Here is a 15,834-nt window from a genome sequence, read left to right as displayed (position 1 = left end):
AGTAAGTTAGAGAAAGACAAATACTCTATGTTTTCACTTCTATGTGGAATCTAAAAAATGCAGAAATAGACTCACAGAGAACAAATTAGTGGTTACCGGTGGGGCGAGTGAAGGGGGGAGGGAGAGACAGTAGTTTGTTTCTCTTAATCCAGTACCCCTATGTATAAAATAAACAAACAAGGATATATCATACAACACAGGGAAATACAGCCATTATTTTGTAATAACTTTAACTGTGATCTATAAAAATATTAAATCCATATGTTGTTCCCCTGAGACTAATGTAACATTGTAAATCAACTATACTTCAATTTAAATAATCCATAGGGTGGCTGAGTGGATTTTTAAAAGTACAATTATATACTGTGTACAAAATATTTATGTTAACTTTAAATCCATATATAGGATAAAATTGGATGATTGGAAAAAAGATATTCCATGCAAATGATACTTGCCTGACTAGTCTATTATCAGGCAAAAAAGACTTTAGGACAAACCTCTCAAAGAAAAGAAGGTTATCATAAATGATAAAGGGATTAATTCATCAATCAATTATGACAATTATAAATATGTATGTATCCAGCATTGGAGCCTCTAAACATATAAAGAAAATATTAACACATATGAAGCTGAAAATGTGCAGAAATTAAATAATGGTAAGAAACGTCAATACCCAACTTTCAACACTGTATAGCTCATCCGGACAGAATATTAATCAGGAAACACTGAACATGAACACACACTTGATATCAAGTGAAACTAACAGACATACGTAGTACATTCCACTCAACAGCAGCAAATTTCCATTCTTCTTAAGGACACAGAACACTTCCTGCGATAGGTCAAATATTAAGCCGCGAAACTAGTCTTCAAAAATCCAAGAAGACTGAAATCATATCAAGTATCATTTCCAACCACAATGGTACGAAACTGAAATTCAACATTAAGAAGAATAAATGAACATTCAAGAACCCTTAGAAATTGCACAAGCTCCTCAACAGCCAATGAATACAAGAATAAATCAAAAGGGAAATTTAAAAATCTTAAACAAAATTGGAAACACAAAGTACCTACATTTACGGAATACAGGAAAAACAATGCAATTCAAAGTTATGTTTACAGTAATAAATGCATATATTTTAAAATTTTTTCTTGAGAGGGGATCACGATGATAGAGTAGGAAGATACTGAGCTCCCCTCCCGCCACGGACACACCCAAATTACAACTTACACGGAAATTATCTCTGAGAATGACCTGAAGACTAGCAGAGAACATTTTCCACAACTAAAGATACGAAGAAGGAGAAACCACAAGGCAGGTAGGAGGACTGGACATACAGTCTAGCTGGAACCCACACCTCGAGCACAGTGACCCACAGCTGGAAGACATCACAATTGCATAGGTCCTCCCCACAGAGGGAAGGGTCTGAGCCCTGCATCGGGCTGCTCAGCCCAGGGTTCCTGCACTGGAAGAAAAGAACACAGCAGGTCTGGCTCTGAAAACCTGCAGGGCTTACTTTCAGGAAAGCTGGAGGCTAAAGAAAACTGAGACCTTGCTCTCATAGGGCACCCACAGATCTCACACGTCTCAGTCCCCGTGCAGAGCCAGTAGTGTGAAAGACACCTGGGTCAGACCCACTTGCTAATCTCGGAGAGCTTCTTGGAAAGGCAAGAGACAGCTGGGACTCCCGCGAGGAACTGAGACATTGGCAAGCAACATTTTAGAGTCTTCCCTGGAACTGATTAGAATCAGGGGCCTGCCCCGTTTACCACCATGTCCATAGCACTCCTGCACCACAAGGCCTCTCAACCAGACACACTGGGGGCCTACCCTGTCCGCCTGTGCACCTGGAGCCCCACACAGCCACCCATAACGGAGGGCTGCCTTGGCCATCAGCACACCCACGGCAATCACATACCGCAGGGGCTCACAGCCATTTAGGCCAGCTAACACCGCCTACCAGCTTGTCTACAGCAGTTGGCCCTGCCGGAAGAGAAAGGTGTGTGCAGCCCACACAGGGGACGCCCCTGGAGCATGTGGCTCTGCTGGCCAGAGGACAATGTGCTGCTGGGCCCTATCAGTCATCTCCTATATAAGGCCACTTCTCCGAGACCCAGGAATGTAACAACCTGAACCTAAAGAAGAGAAATGTGCAGAGAATTAGGAAACGTGAGGAAATAGAGGAATATGTTACAAATGAAGTAATAAGATACAACATCAGAAAAAGAGCTAGATGAAACAGACATAAGGATTCTATCTGAAAAAAAAAGTGCTCAAGGTAATTATTATAAAGAATCTCACCCAAGTCAGGAGAAGAATAGATGGACATAGTGAGAATTTCAACAAAAAGTAATAAAATATCAAAAAGAACCAGACAGCTGAAAAATAAAATAACTGAGATTAAAACACACACACACACACACACACACACACACACACACACACACACTCACACAAACTAGAGGGAAGCAACATTAGATTATATGATACAGAAGAAAAGATCAGGACTTCCCTGGTGGGGCAGTGGTTAGGAATCCGCCTGCCAGTGCAGGGGACACAGGTTCGAGCCCTGGTCCAGGAAGACCCCACACTCCACAGAGCAACTAAGCCCACATGCCACAACTACTGAGCCCACGAGCCACAACTACTGAAGCCCACACACCTAGAGCCCGTGCTCTGCAACAAGAGAAGCCACTGCAGTGAGAAGCCCATGCACCACAACGAAAAGTAGCCCCTGCTCGCCACAACTGGAGAAATCCCGTGCACAGCAACGAAGACCCGATGCAGCCAAAAATAAATAAATAAGTATTTATTTTTTTAAAAAAGAACAGATCAGTGAAATGGAAAACAGAGTAGTGAAAATCAACCAAGATGTACAGCAAGAAGATAAAAGAATTAAGACTATAGGCAAAGAGACCTCTGAGACAACATCAAGAATATTCACATGAGCATTGTAAGGGTCTCAGAAAGAGGAGAAGAGAGAAAGGGGCAGAGAACTTATTAGAAGATATAATAACTGATAACTTTCCTAACCTGGGGAAGGAAAAAGACATCCAGGTCCAGGAAACACAGAGTTCCAAACAAGATGAAGACAAACAGGTCCACACCAAGACAGATTATAGTTTAAGCGTCAAAAAAATTAAAGATAAAGAGGGATCATAGAAGCAGTGAGATACAAACATCTAGTTATGTGCAAGGTAGTCCCATAAGACTATCAGCTGACTTTTCAGCAGACTTTGCAGACCAGGAAGGAATGACAGAATATATTCAATGGGCTAAAAGGAAAAAACCTACAACAAGAATACTCTACCAGCAAGATTACAATTCAGAATTGAAGGAGAGATCAGGAGTTTCCCAGACTAGGAAAGCTGAAAGAGTTCATCACTACTAAAGCAGCCTTATAAGCAATGTTGAAGCAATTTACTTAAGCTTAAAAGAAGTCTCACTAATTATTGATAGTAACAAGAAAACACACAAAAGTAAAAATCTCGCTGGAAAAAGCATACACTAAGGGTAGTAGATCAAATGCTTATTAAGCTTCTGTAAAGAATAAAAGACAAAAGTAGTATTTTTTTAAAAAGAGAGGGCCCAAATAAATCAGAGATGAAAGAGATGAAGTTACAACAGACACCACAGAAGTACAAAGTGTCATAAGAGATTACTACAAACAATTACACACCAACGAATTGGACAACCTAGAAGTGGATAAATTCCTAAAAACATAAATCTTCCAAGATTGAGTTAGTGATAAATAAAAAAATCTAAACACATCAATTACTAGAAATGAAACAATTAGTAATCAAAAACCTCCCAATAAAGAAAAGTCCAGGACCAGGGGGCTTCACTAACAAATTCTACCAAACATTTAAAGGAAAGTTAACATCTATCTTTCTCAAACTATCCCCAAAAATTGAAGAAGGAATGCTTTCAAACTTACTCTCTGAGACCAGCATCGCCCATATATGAAAACCAGATAAACACAGTACCAAAAAAGGTAAATTAAAGGCCCATATCCCTGATGAACATAGATGCAAAAATCCTCAACAAAATATTAGTAAACTGAATTCAACAATACATCAAAAGAACCATACCCCATGATCAAATGGGATTATCTCAGCAATGCAGGAAGGATTCCGTATATGCAAATCAAATAAGTAACACACCAGATTAGCAGAACAAAGGATAAAACATATAATCATATTCATACCTCCAGCAAAAGCATTTGGCAAATTCAACAAAATTCAACATTTGAATTATGATAAAAACTCGTGAGACTTCCCTGGTGGCGCAGTGGCTAAGAAGCCATCTGCCAATGCAGGGGACACGGGTTCAATCCCTGGTCTGGGAAGATCCCACATGCCACCGAGCAACTAAGCCCATGCACCACAACTACTGAGCCTGCGTTCTAGAGCCCACGAGCCACAACTACTGAGCCCGTGTGCCACAACTACTGAAGCCCAAACTCCCTACAGCCCATGCACCACAACTACTGAGCCCACATGCCCCAACTACTGAAGCCTGCATGCTCTAGGGCCTGCAGGCTGCAATTACTGAGCCCGCATGCTGCAGCTACTGAAGCCCACATGCCTAGAGTCCATGCTCCACAACGAGCAGCCACCGCAATGAGAAGCCTATGCGCCGCAACGAAGAGTAGCCCCCACTCGCCGCAACTAGAGAAAGCCCAAGCGCAGCAACAAAGACCCAACACAGCCAAAAATAAATTTCAAAAATTAAGAAAAAAAACTCTCAACAAAGTGAATATAGAGGCAACATACCTTTTTATAATAAAGGAAAGTGACTTCCCTGGCAGCCCAGTGGTTAGAAATTCGCAATTCCACTGCAGGGGGTGCTGGTCCAATCCGTGGTCCAGGAACTAGGATCCCGCATGTTGCGTGGTATGGCCTAAAAAAAAAAATTAATAAATACATACATACATACATACATACATAAAATAAAGCGTATAAATGACAAAAGCAGACCTAACATCATACTTAACAGTGAAAAGCTGAAAGCATTTCCTCTAAGAACAGGAACAAGACAAGGATGCCCAGTCTCACCACTTTTATTCAACACAGTATTAGTAGTTCTAGCCACAGCAAAAAAACAACAATAAAACTACAAAACAGGATCTAATTTGTAAAGGAGTAAAACTGTCACTGTTTGCAGATGACATGATAATATGTAGAGAAAACCCTAAAGACCTCACCAACAAATTATTAGCATAAATAAACTCAGTAAATTTGAAGTATACATATTTTTTTCTTTTTTTCATTAATTTTTATTGGAGTATAGCTGCTTTATAATGTTGTGTTAGTTTCTGCTGTACAGCAAAGTGAATCAGCTCTATGTATACATATATCCCCTCTTTTTTGGATTTCCTTCCCACTTAAGTCACCACAGAGCACCAAATAGAGTTCCCTGTGCTATACAGTAGGTTCTCATTAGTTATGTATTTTATACATAGTATCATTAGTGTATATATGTCAATCCCAATCTCCCAGTTCTTTCCACGCCCCCTTCCTCCCTTGGTGTCCATGTTTGTTCTCCACGTCTGTGTCTCTATTTCTGTTTTGCAAATAAGATCAATTATAACATTTTTCTAGATTCCACATATATATGTCAATATACGATATTTGTTTTTTTCTTTCTGACTTCACTTCACTCTGTATGACAGTCTCTAGGTCCATCCATGTCTCTACAAATGACCCAATTTCATTCCTTTTTATGGCTGACGAATATTCTATTGTATATATGTACCACATCTTCTTTATCCATTCATCCGTCGATAGACACTTAGGTTGGTTCCATGTCCTGGCTATTGTGAATAGTGCTGCAATGAACACTGGGGTGCATGTGTCTTTTACAATTACGGTTTTCTCCGGATTTATGCCCAGTAGTGGGATTGCTGCGTCACATGGTAATTCTATTTTTAGTTTTTTAAGGAACCTCCATGCTATTCTCCATAGTGACTATATCAATTTACATTCCCACCAACAGTGCAAGAGGCTCCCCTTTTCTCCACACCCTCTCCAGCATTTGTTGTTTGTAGATTCTTTGATGGTGCCCATTCTAACTGGTGTGAGGTGATACCTCATTGTAGTTTTGATTTGCATTTCTCTAATAATTAGTGATGTTGAGCATCTTTTCATGTGTTTGTTGCCCATCTGTATGTCTTCTTTGGAGAAATATCTATTTAGGTCTTCTGCCCATTTTTTTATTGGGTTGTTTTTTTGATATTGAGCTGCATGAGCTGTTTGTATATTTTGGGGATTAATCCTTTGTCAGTTGCTTCATTTGCAAATATTTTCTCCCATTCTGAGGATTATCCTTTCATCTTGTTTATGGTTTCCTCTGCTGTGCAAAAGCTTTTAAGTTTAATGAGGTCCCATTTGTTAATTTTATTTTCATTGAAGTATACAAAATTAATATACAGAAATCTGTTATTTTTCTCTGCACTAATAAACTAACAGAGAAGTTAAGAAAAAAATTTATGATTGTACCAAAAATAATAAAATACCTAGGAATAAATTTAACCACAGAGTTATATCCTGAAAAGTATAAGACACCAATGAAGGAAACTGAAGATGACACAAATAAATGAAAAGATAGCCCATGCTCCTGGATCAGAGGAATTAATCTTTTTAAAATAACCATATTACTCAAAGCAATCTACAGATTTAAAGAAATCCCTATCAAAATACCCATGGTATTGTTCACAAACAGAAGAAATAATCCCAAAATAAACACAGAACCACAAAATACCCACATTGCAAATGCAATCCTGAGAAAAAAGACCAAAGCTGGAGGTAGCATGCTCCCTGACTACAAAGCTACAACAATCACAAGAACAGACACACAGATCAATGGAATAGAAGAGAGACCCCAGAAAAAAACCCACACACTTATGATGAATAAATCTACTACAAAGGAGGCAAGAATATACAATGGAGAAAAGACAGTCTCTTCAATAAGTGGTGCTGGGAATACTGGACAGCTACATGTAAAATAATTAATTTAGAACATTTCCTCACACCAGACAGAAATATAAATTCAAAATATATTAAGGAGGGGCTTCACTGGTGGTGTAGTGGATAAGAATCCACCTGCCAATGCAGGGGACACGGGCTCAATCCCTGCTCCAGGAAAATCCCACATGCCACGGAGCAGCTAAGCCCGTGTGCCACAACTACTGAGCCTGTGCTCTACAGCCCGCGAGCCACAACTACTGAAGCCCACATGCCTAGAGCCCATGCCCTGCAATGAGAAGCCACCTCAATGAGAAGCCCGCACACCGCAACGAAGAGTAGCCCCTGCTCGCCACAACTAGACAAAGCCCACGCACAGCAACGAAGACCCAACGCAGCCAAAAATAAATAAATAAATAATTTTAAAAATGTATTAAGGACCTAAATGTAATACACCAAACCATAAAACTTCTAGGAGAGAACACAGGCAGAACACTCTTTAACATAAATTGTAGCAATATTATTTTTGGATCTGGACTCTAAGGCAAAAGAAATAAAAGCAAAAATAAACTAATGGGCACTAAATGAACTTAAGAGCTTTTGCACATCAATGAAAACCATCAACAAAATCAAAAGTCAAAGTGCAAAATGGAAGAAAATATTTGTAAATGATATGACTGATGAAAGGTTAATATCCAAAATATATAAATGGTTCATACAATTCAATATCACTCACACAAAAAAAGAACACCACAATCAATAATGGTGATAAGACATGAATAGACATCTTTCCAAAGAAGACATACAGATGGCTAAAAGGCAGATGAAAAGATGCTCAACATCACTAATTATTAGAGAAGTTCAATTCAAAACAACCATGAGAGATCAACCTCACACCTGTCAAAGGAGCTCTCATCAAAATGTCTACAAATACCAAATTTGGGGGAGGATATGGAGAAAAGTGAACCCTTCTACACTGTGGGTAGGATTGTAAATTGTTGCAGGCACTATGGAATATAGGATGGAGGTTTCTCAAAAAACTAAAAATACAACTACCATATGATCTGTCAATAACTCTCCTGGGTACCTATCCAGGAAAAAAAATGAAAACACTAATTCAAAAAGATACATCAACCCCAATGTTCATAGCAGCACTGCTGACAATGGCCAAGATATGAAAGCAAACCAAATGTGCATGAACAGACAAATGGATAAAGAAGATATGGTACATATGTACAGTGGAATATCACACAGCCATAAAAAGTATGAAATTCTGCCATCTGCAGCAATGTGGATGGACCGCGAGAATATTATGCTTAATGAAGTAAGTCAGAGAAAGACACTGTGTGACATCATTTATATGTGGAATCTAACAATAATACAAATGAATGTACATGCAAAACAGAAACAGACTCACAGATCTATAAACAAACTAGTGGTTACCAGTGGGACAGGTAAGGGGGGAGGGGCAAATTAGGGGTATAGGATTAAGAGGTACAAACTACTATGTATAAAATAGATAAGCAACAAAGATATATTGTAGAGGACAGGGAATTATAGCCATTATCCTGTAAAAAAGTTTTAATCAAGTGTAAACTGTAAAATATCCTGGATCACTATACTATACACCTGAAGCTGATATACTGTAAATAAACTATAATTTTAATAAATAAATAAAATAAGGGCTTCGCTGGTGGCGCACTGGTTGAGAGTCCGCCTACCGATACAGGGGACACGGGTTCATGCCGCGGTCTGGGAAGATCCCACGTGCCGCGGAGCAGCTGGGCCCGTGAGCCATGGCCACTGAGCCTGTGCGTCCGGAGCCTGTGCTCCGCAACGGGAGAGGCCACAACAGTGAGAGGCCCGCGTACCGCAAAAATAAAATAAAATAAAAATAAAAACAATTGGGTAGAGGATCTGAATACTCTTTTTGAGGAAATAAAACAGATAAAAGGCACATGGAAACATGCTCAACATCACTAATCATCAGGGAAATGCAAATCAAAACCACAAAATGATATCACCTTACAGTTGTCAGAATGGCCATCCTAAAAATGACAACAATTAAGAGGTGCTGCTGAGGATGTGGAGAAAAGAGCGCTCACCTGCACCGCTGCTAAGGATGTAAATCGGCGCTGCCACTATTGAAAACATTACGGAGGGCTCTGAAAACATAAAAAAATAAAACTACCATACGACTTAGCAATTCCAATTTTGGTTATTTATCCAAAGAAAACAAAACAAAGCAAAAAACTAATTTAAAGAGATATACGCATCCCTATGCTCATTGCAACATAACTTACAATAGCCAATAATATGATAGCAACCTAAACGTTCAATGATAGAAAAATGGATAAAAAAGTGAGATTGATATATACATATACATATGTACACACATATACATATGAATATACACATAACACACATACACAGATATACATACATATACATATAGATACATACACACACATAGATACTGATACATACATTCATATACACATAGATACATATGTATGTGTAGATATGGGTATACAAATATACATATATAATTATATATTACTCAGCAATAAAAAGATGAAATCTTTCCATTTGTGACAACATGGATGGACTTAGAGAGTATTATGCTAAGTGAAGTAAGTCACATAGAGAAAGACAAATACCACATGATCTCGCTTATACATGTAATCTAAAAACAAAACAAACACAACAAAACCAGGCTTACAGACACAGTGAACAAACTGGTGGCCGCAAAAGGGGAGGTGAGTGGGTCTCGGACAAGACAGGTAAAGGGGTATAAGAAGTACAAAATTCCAGTTATATGATAAAAATTGACAAGAATTTAATATACAGCAAAAAGAATATGGTTCATGATATTGCAGTAACTGTGGATGGATACAGACTGTTACTAGACTCATAAAGATGATCGTTTTGTAATATACTTAAATGCTGAATCACTATGTTGTACGTCTGAAACTAACATAATAGTGTACGTCAAATATTCTTCAATTAAAAAAGAAAAGAAAGGAAGAAAAAGAGTGCATGTCCTGACAGCACTTCACCTGGGCCGTTTCTCGGGAGTGTGCCTGTAATGCACGGCCTTGAGGAATGAGGTGATGTCTCTCCCTCAGACAAACAGGAAGCTTGCTAACCTCTCATTTTAAAAGCAGTGGAGTCCTCAAACTCAGCGCTCCTCAGTGTAACATAACCGAGTACATACATAGCACCCAACTGGACCCCTCTGTGTCATCGCAGGGGCAACTGGGGTGTGGGGGAGGAGAACCAACTGGACCCCTCTGTGTCATCACAGGGGCAACTGGGGTGTGGGGGAGGAGAACCAACTGGCCCCCTCTGTGTCATCACAGGGGCAACTGGGGTGTGGGGGAGGGGAACCAACTGGACCCCTCTGTGTCATCGCAGGGGCAACTGGGGTGTGGGGGAGGGGAACCAATACAGTATTACGTTCATGTTTGCTGTGCCATAAGTAATAAAATCTTTTGTCTCTGAAAAAAACTCAATCAAAGAACCTAACTTTACAACTAAAGGAACTAGAAAAAGAACAAACTAAGCCCAATGTTGGCAGAATGAAGTAAATAATAAGGATTAGAGCAGTTATAAAACTAACAGAAGGACCTACTTTATAGCATAGGAAATTACTCAATATTCTGTAGTGATCTATATGGGAAAAGAATCTAAAAAAGAGTGGCTATATGTATAACTGATTCACTTTACACCTGAAACTAACAGAACATTGTAAATCAACTATACTACAATAAAAATAAAGTAATAGAGACTACAAAAATAGTAGAAAAATAAATTATATTGAGTTTTTTTGGAAAAGATAAACAAAACTGACAAACTGTTAGCTAGAACTAAGAAAAAGAGAATGAATGAATGAATAATAAATAAAACAAACACATACATATAAAGGCATTACAATGATGCTACAGAAATACAAAGGACAATCAGAGACTACTATTAACAATCATATGCAAACTTGTTTTACCTAGAAAAAAAATGGAAAAACTCCTAGAAATGTACAACCTACCAAGAAACAGAACACCTGAACAGACCAGTAATGAGTAAAGAGAATGAAACAGTATTGAGAAACCTCTCAATAAATAAAATCCCAGGACCAGATGGTTTTACTGGTGAATTATACCAAATATTTAAAGAGAAATGAAAGCCAAGACTTCTTAAATACTTCCAAAAGTTTAAAGAGGAGGGAACACTTTCAACCCATCTTACGAGGCATTACCCCAGACAAGGGTAATGTCAAAACCAGACAAGGGCATGATGAGAAAAATACAGATCAATATTCCTGAGTGACATAGATGAAATATACTCAAAATACTGGCAAACTAAATTCAACAGCACATTAAAGGGATCATTCACCATGATTAAGTGGGACTTATGCCAGGATGCAACGATGGCTTAATGTATGCAAATCAATAAATGTGATACATTACATTAAGAGAATAAAGGGGAAATATGACCTTATTAATAGATACAGAAAATTATTTGACAAAATCCAACTTCCTTTCATGATAAAGACTGTCAAGAAATTAGATATAGAAGGAATATACTTCAACACATTAAAAGTCATATGACAAGCCTAAAGGTAACAGTATATTGAATTACAAATCCTGAAAGCATTTCTTCTGAGTTTCAGCCAAGACAATGTTACCTGTTCTTGACTCTTCTATTCAACATAGTACTGGTATTCCTAACCAGAGTAAGTAGGCAAGAAATGAAATCCAAATCATAAAGGTAAACCTAAATTTTCTCTGTTTGCAGATGACATGTTTTTATATCTACAAAAACCTAAAAATGCCACTTCCAAAAAACTGTTTAAACTAATGAATAGAGTAAGCTGAAGGACACAAAATCAACATACAAAAATCACTTGTGGTTCTATACACCGACAACAGAAACTATCAGAAAATGTTAAAAAAAAAAAGTCCCACTTACAATAGCACCGAAAAGAATAAAATACTTAGGAATAAAGCTAACCAAGAATGTGAAAGAGCCATACGCTGCAAACTATAAAATATTGATGAAAGAATTTGAAGGAGACACAAATAAATGGAGTGATAGCCCATGTTAATAGACTGAATAAATTAACATTGTTAAAATGTCCATACTACCCAAAGCAATCTACAGAGTTAATGCAATCCATGTCAAAATTCTGAAGGCATTTTCCCCAGAAAATAGAAAAACAAATCCTAAAATTCACATGGAACCGTAGAAGATCCAAAATATCCAAAGCAATCTTGAGCACAAAGAGCAAAGCTGAAGGAATCACACTTCATAATTTCAAACTATACTACAAAGCACAGTAATCAAAGCAGTATGGTTGTAGTATAAAGACAGACATACAGAACAAAGGAACAAAATACAGAGCTCAGAAATAAATGCACATATTTACAATCAACTGATCTTTGACAAAAGTGCCGGGAATATACAATGATAAAAGGATCCTCTCTTACCTAAATTAGTGGGAAACTGATATTCACAAGCCTGCCAATGCAGGGAACACAGGTTCCAGCCCTGGTCCAGGAAGATCCCACATGCCATGGAGCAACTAAACCCGTGTGCCATAACTGCTGTGCCTGTGCTCTAGAGCCTGCGTGCAGCAACTACTGAGCCCACATGCTGCAACTACTGAAGCCCGTGTGCCTAGAGCCGTTGCTCCACAAGAGAAGCCACTGCAATGAGAAGCCCACGCACCGCAACAAAGAGTAGACCCCGCTCACTGCAACTAGAGAAAGCCCACACGCAGCAACGAAGACCCAATGCAGCCATAAATAAATAAATAATTTTTAAAAAGAAATTAGACTTGTATCTCACACTATATATAAAAATTAATTCAAAGTGGTTTAGAGAATTAAATATAAGATCCAAAACTGTAAAATTACTAGAAGAAGATATAGGGGGGAAAAACTTCTTGACAGTGCTATGGGCAATGTATGTTTGGATATGACCCCAAAAGCACAGGCAACAAAATCAAAAAAAAGAAAGAAAAAAAAAAAGAAAAACAGATTGCATTAAACTATAAAGGTTTGAGGAGCAAGGGAAACAATTTACAGAGAGCAGAGTGTACCTACAAAATGGGAAGCAATATTTGAAATACCTATCTAACATATATAATATACTCAAAACAACTGAGTAGAAAAAACACAAAAAATAATCTTCTTTTTCTTTCAGTGACACTTTTCCTTGCTTTAATATATTTTGTCTTTTTCTGCTTTTGAAGTGAGCTCTCAATTACAAAATATCAAACTACAGTCAAAAATGCTAGCCACTGGCACAAGATGGAGAAGCCCACAAGTACGAACAGACAGCAGCAGGTGGCAAGAGGTGGGAAGTGACTGAAGCAGTGGTTACAAATGGTCAAATGCTGGGTAGCTAAAACTATCCAACAGGTTGTGCCCTAACATTAGCACAGGTTAGACCAGTCACTACCTTGGCGGGTGGCCTCAGTGTACTTGGGTTCAGATTCCACAAGGCAATACAATTCCTTCCAGTTAAGAGTTCGTGCTTGCACCTCTTGGCCGGAGGGCCCCGGACCAGTCTATTAGTCTTTCAAAATGCTGTCGTAGTGCTTGCTTTGGGAGCACATATGCTAAAATTGGAACGATAGAGAGAAGATTGGCATGGCCCCTGTGCAAGGATGATATGCAAGTTCATGAAGCGTTCTATATTTTTTTGTGACCACCTAGAGGGGTGGGATAGGGAGGGTGGGAGGGAGACGCAAGAGGGAGGGGATATGGAGATATATGTATACATATAGCTGTTTCACTTTGTTATACAGCAGAAATTAACACACCATTGTAAAGCAATTATACTCCGATAAAGACGTTAAAAAAAAAAAAGGAAGTTTGGGGAGAACTCTGGAGAGATCAGGCACAGGATGGAGCACAGCCTGCCACTGAAAATACTGCTGGTTTTATATGCTCCACATTCATAAGCACCTGCTCCGTTTTCCAGGTTCAAACACTCATGCAGGCCTGCAGCTTGAAAAATTTCTGAGTCCAGAATCCTGCCTCTGGTGAAAACAAAGGTAGTCATAGCACAGAGAGTACGCCACAGTGTCTGGCCACTGTGTCACCCGATCAGGCTATAAGTTCACAATCAGATACTGATGGCAGACCTATGTCCCCTCTGTTAAGGGACCCAATTTGGGCCAGAGTCAGAGGTGTCTGGTGTATGCAATCTTGTATCCACAAGGGTGCACTAGATTGAAGGAATGGGACAAAAAGCATATTTTCTCTGAATTCATGTTGGTTTTTCAAAAGAGTAGAGTTTCATCTTAATTAAGGAGAATACTTTTAAATAGCTTGGACAGCTCAAAACTACTGTTTAGGGAACCAAAAACCAAGTCAGCCATGAACAGCGCTTTTAAAATCCTTGGGAATCAGCATGAGGTGAGGGTTTGGTTTGGCACCCTGTTGAGCACAGGAGTAAAGAAGCAGAGCCATCTCCTCACAAAAGGCACTGACATCGCACGGCGCCGATGGATCAGCCGCAGGGACAGGGCTTTGGGGCGGAGGTTACTTCTCTCTCAAATTTCCCCAGGGCACTCACCCCTCTCTATGCCACCCCACTACTCCATCCACTTTTCCTTTCTCAATTTCTGAAACCCGTGTGGCAGCACTTCTTAACCTGGAGGCCCCAGGGACCACCTATGCAGTCCAGATTTTTCATGGATCTTCACAAGTTCTCGACGGAACGCCCGCACGCAGCAATGAAGACCCAACGCAGCCAAAAATAAATACGTAAATAAAATTTATTAAAAAACAAAAAAGAATGAAGGCATTCAGCTAAATCCTTTTACACCCACTGCTGACAGAGGGCAGGGGAGTTTGACTCACTAACCTTCTTTCCATGCGCTTCTCCCTAATAAGACAGTCCATTTAGAACTTGCCAGGCTGGGAGAACATCATGTAGCGCACTAATCTCTACTACAGATTCCGAAACAGCAAAAATACAAAGACGAGGAATCCTTCCAAAGGGTTCTGTCTATGTTGTTACAGTGGTTTCCTTCCCACTGCGAACACTTTTCAAACCCTATCACTTGAATATGCTTTTATTTTTTTCAGCACCAAGAATGTTAATCTATTGTAGTTACAGAGAAGGTAAAGAATGAATTCATACAACATTAAAAAAATACAAAGTAACTACAACAACAGCAGTAAAAAAACAGAAAACAATGAAAGGGTAATTTTTAGTCCTTATCAATGATTAAGTTAAACTTTAACGGACTAAATTCTCAAATTAAATAACACAAAATGGTTGAATTAATTTTTATAAAGAACCTACAAATATGCTGTCTACAAGAGGCTCACTTTAATTTTAAGGGCATATATAGGTTAAAGTGAGAGGATGTAAAAAGATATTCCATGAAATGGCAGCCGAGAGAGAGTAGGAGTAACTATACTTGTATCTGATAATACATATTTTCAATCAAAATCAGGCACAAGAGACAAAGAATGTTAATATACAGTGATAAAGGGGTCAAATTATCAAGAGACAATTTTAAGTATAAATATACATGGACCCAATACCAGAGTATGTAAATAATTAAAGCAAATATAAACTGCATGGAGAAAAAGCAATAAAGTAATAGTAAAGCACTTCAATACCCCACTTGTAAACAATGAATAGATCATCCAGACAGTAAATTAATGAGAAAACACTGACCTGAATGACACTTCAGATAAGTAAACATAATAGATGTATACAGAACACAGGATTTGTATGACTGGTCAAATAAGTGTTTTACTGTCTCTGTTAATCAGTGAAATTGACCTTCCCGTGAAGAGGCAAGAATAATATGAGAAGACCCAATGGAGCTTTAATTAATTAATT

The 15,834-nt window shown here is 38.6% G+C and overlaps 1 protein-coding gene across 12 annotated transcripts in view; it reads right to left on the bottom strand.

Moving 5' to 3' along the window:
* The window catches only part of LOC307196476 (uncharacterized protein), a 403,273-nt gene that overhangs the window by 333,269 nt on the left and 54,170 nt on the right, over window positions 1-15,834 (bottom strand). For all 12 annotated transcript variants that reach the window (XR_013831145.1, XR_013831146.1, XR_013831147.1 and 9 more), the window contains one exon: window positions 4,777-4,903. Coding sequence is in view for 1 of the 12 variants with exons in the window: in XM_079941419.1 (XP_079797545.1) it covers window positions 4,777-4,903 (127 nt within the window). In the remaining 11 variants the exon portion in view is untranslated. The remainder of the gene's footprint in view (window positions 1-4,776; window positions 4,904-15,834) is intronic.

Source organism: Stenella coeruleoalba (assembly GCF_951394435.1).
Source record: "Stenella coeruleoalba genome assembly, chromosome: 13".
In the NCBI taxonomy this organism is placed as follows: domain Eukaryota; kingdom Metazoa; phylum Chordata; class Mammalia; order Artiodactyla; family Delphinidae; genus Stenella; species Stenella coeruleoalba.
Note: the sequence above shows the minus strand (reverse complement) of the source record. Positions and strands in the feature narration are given on the sequence as shown.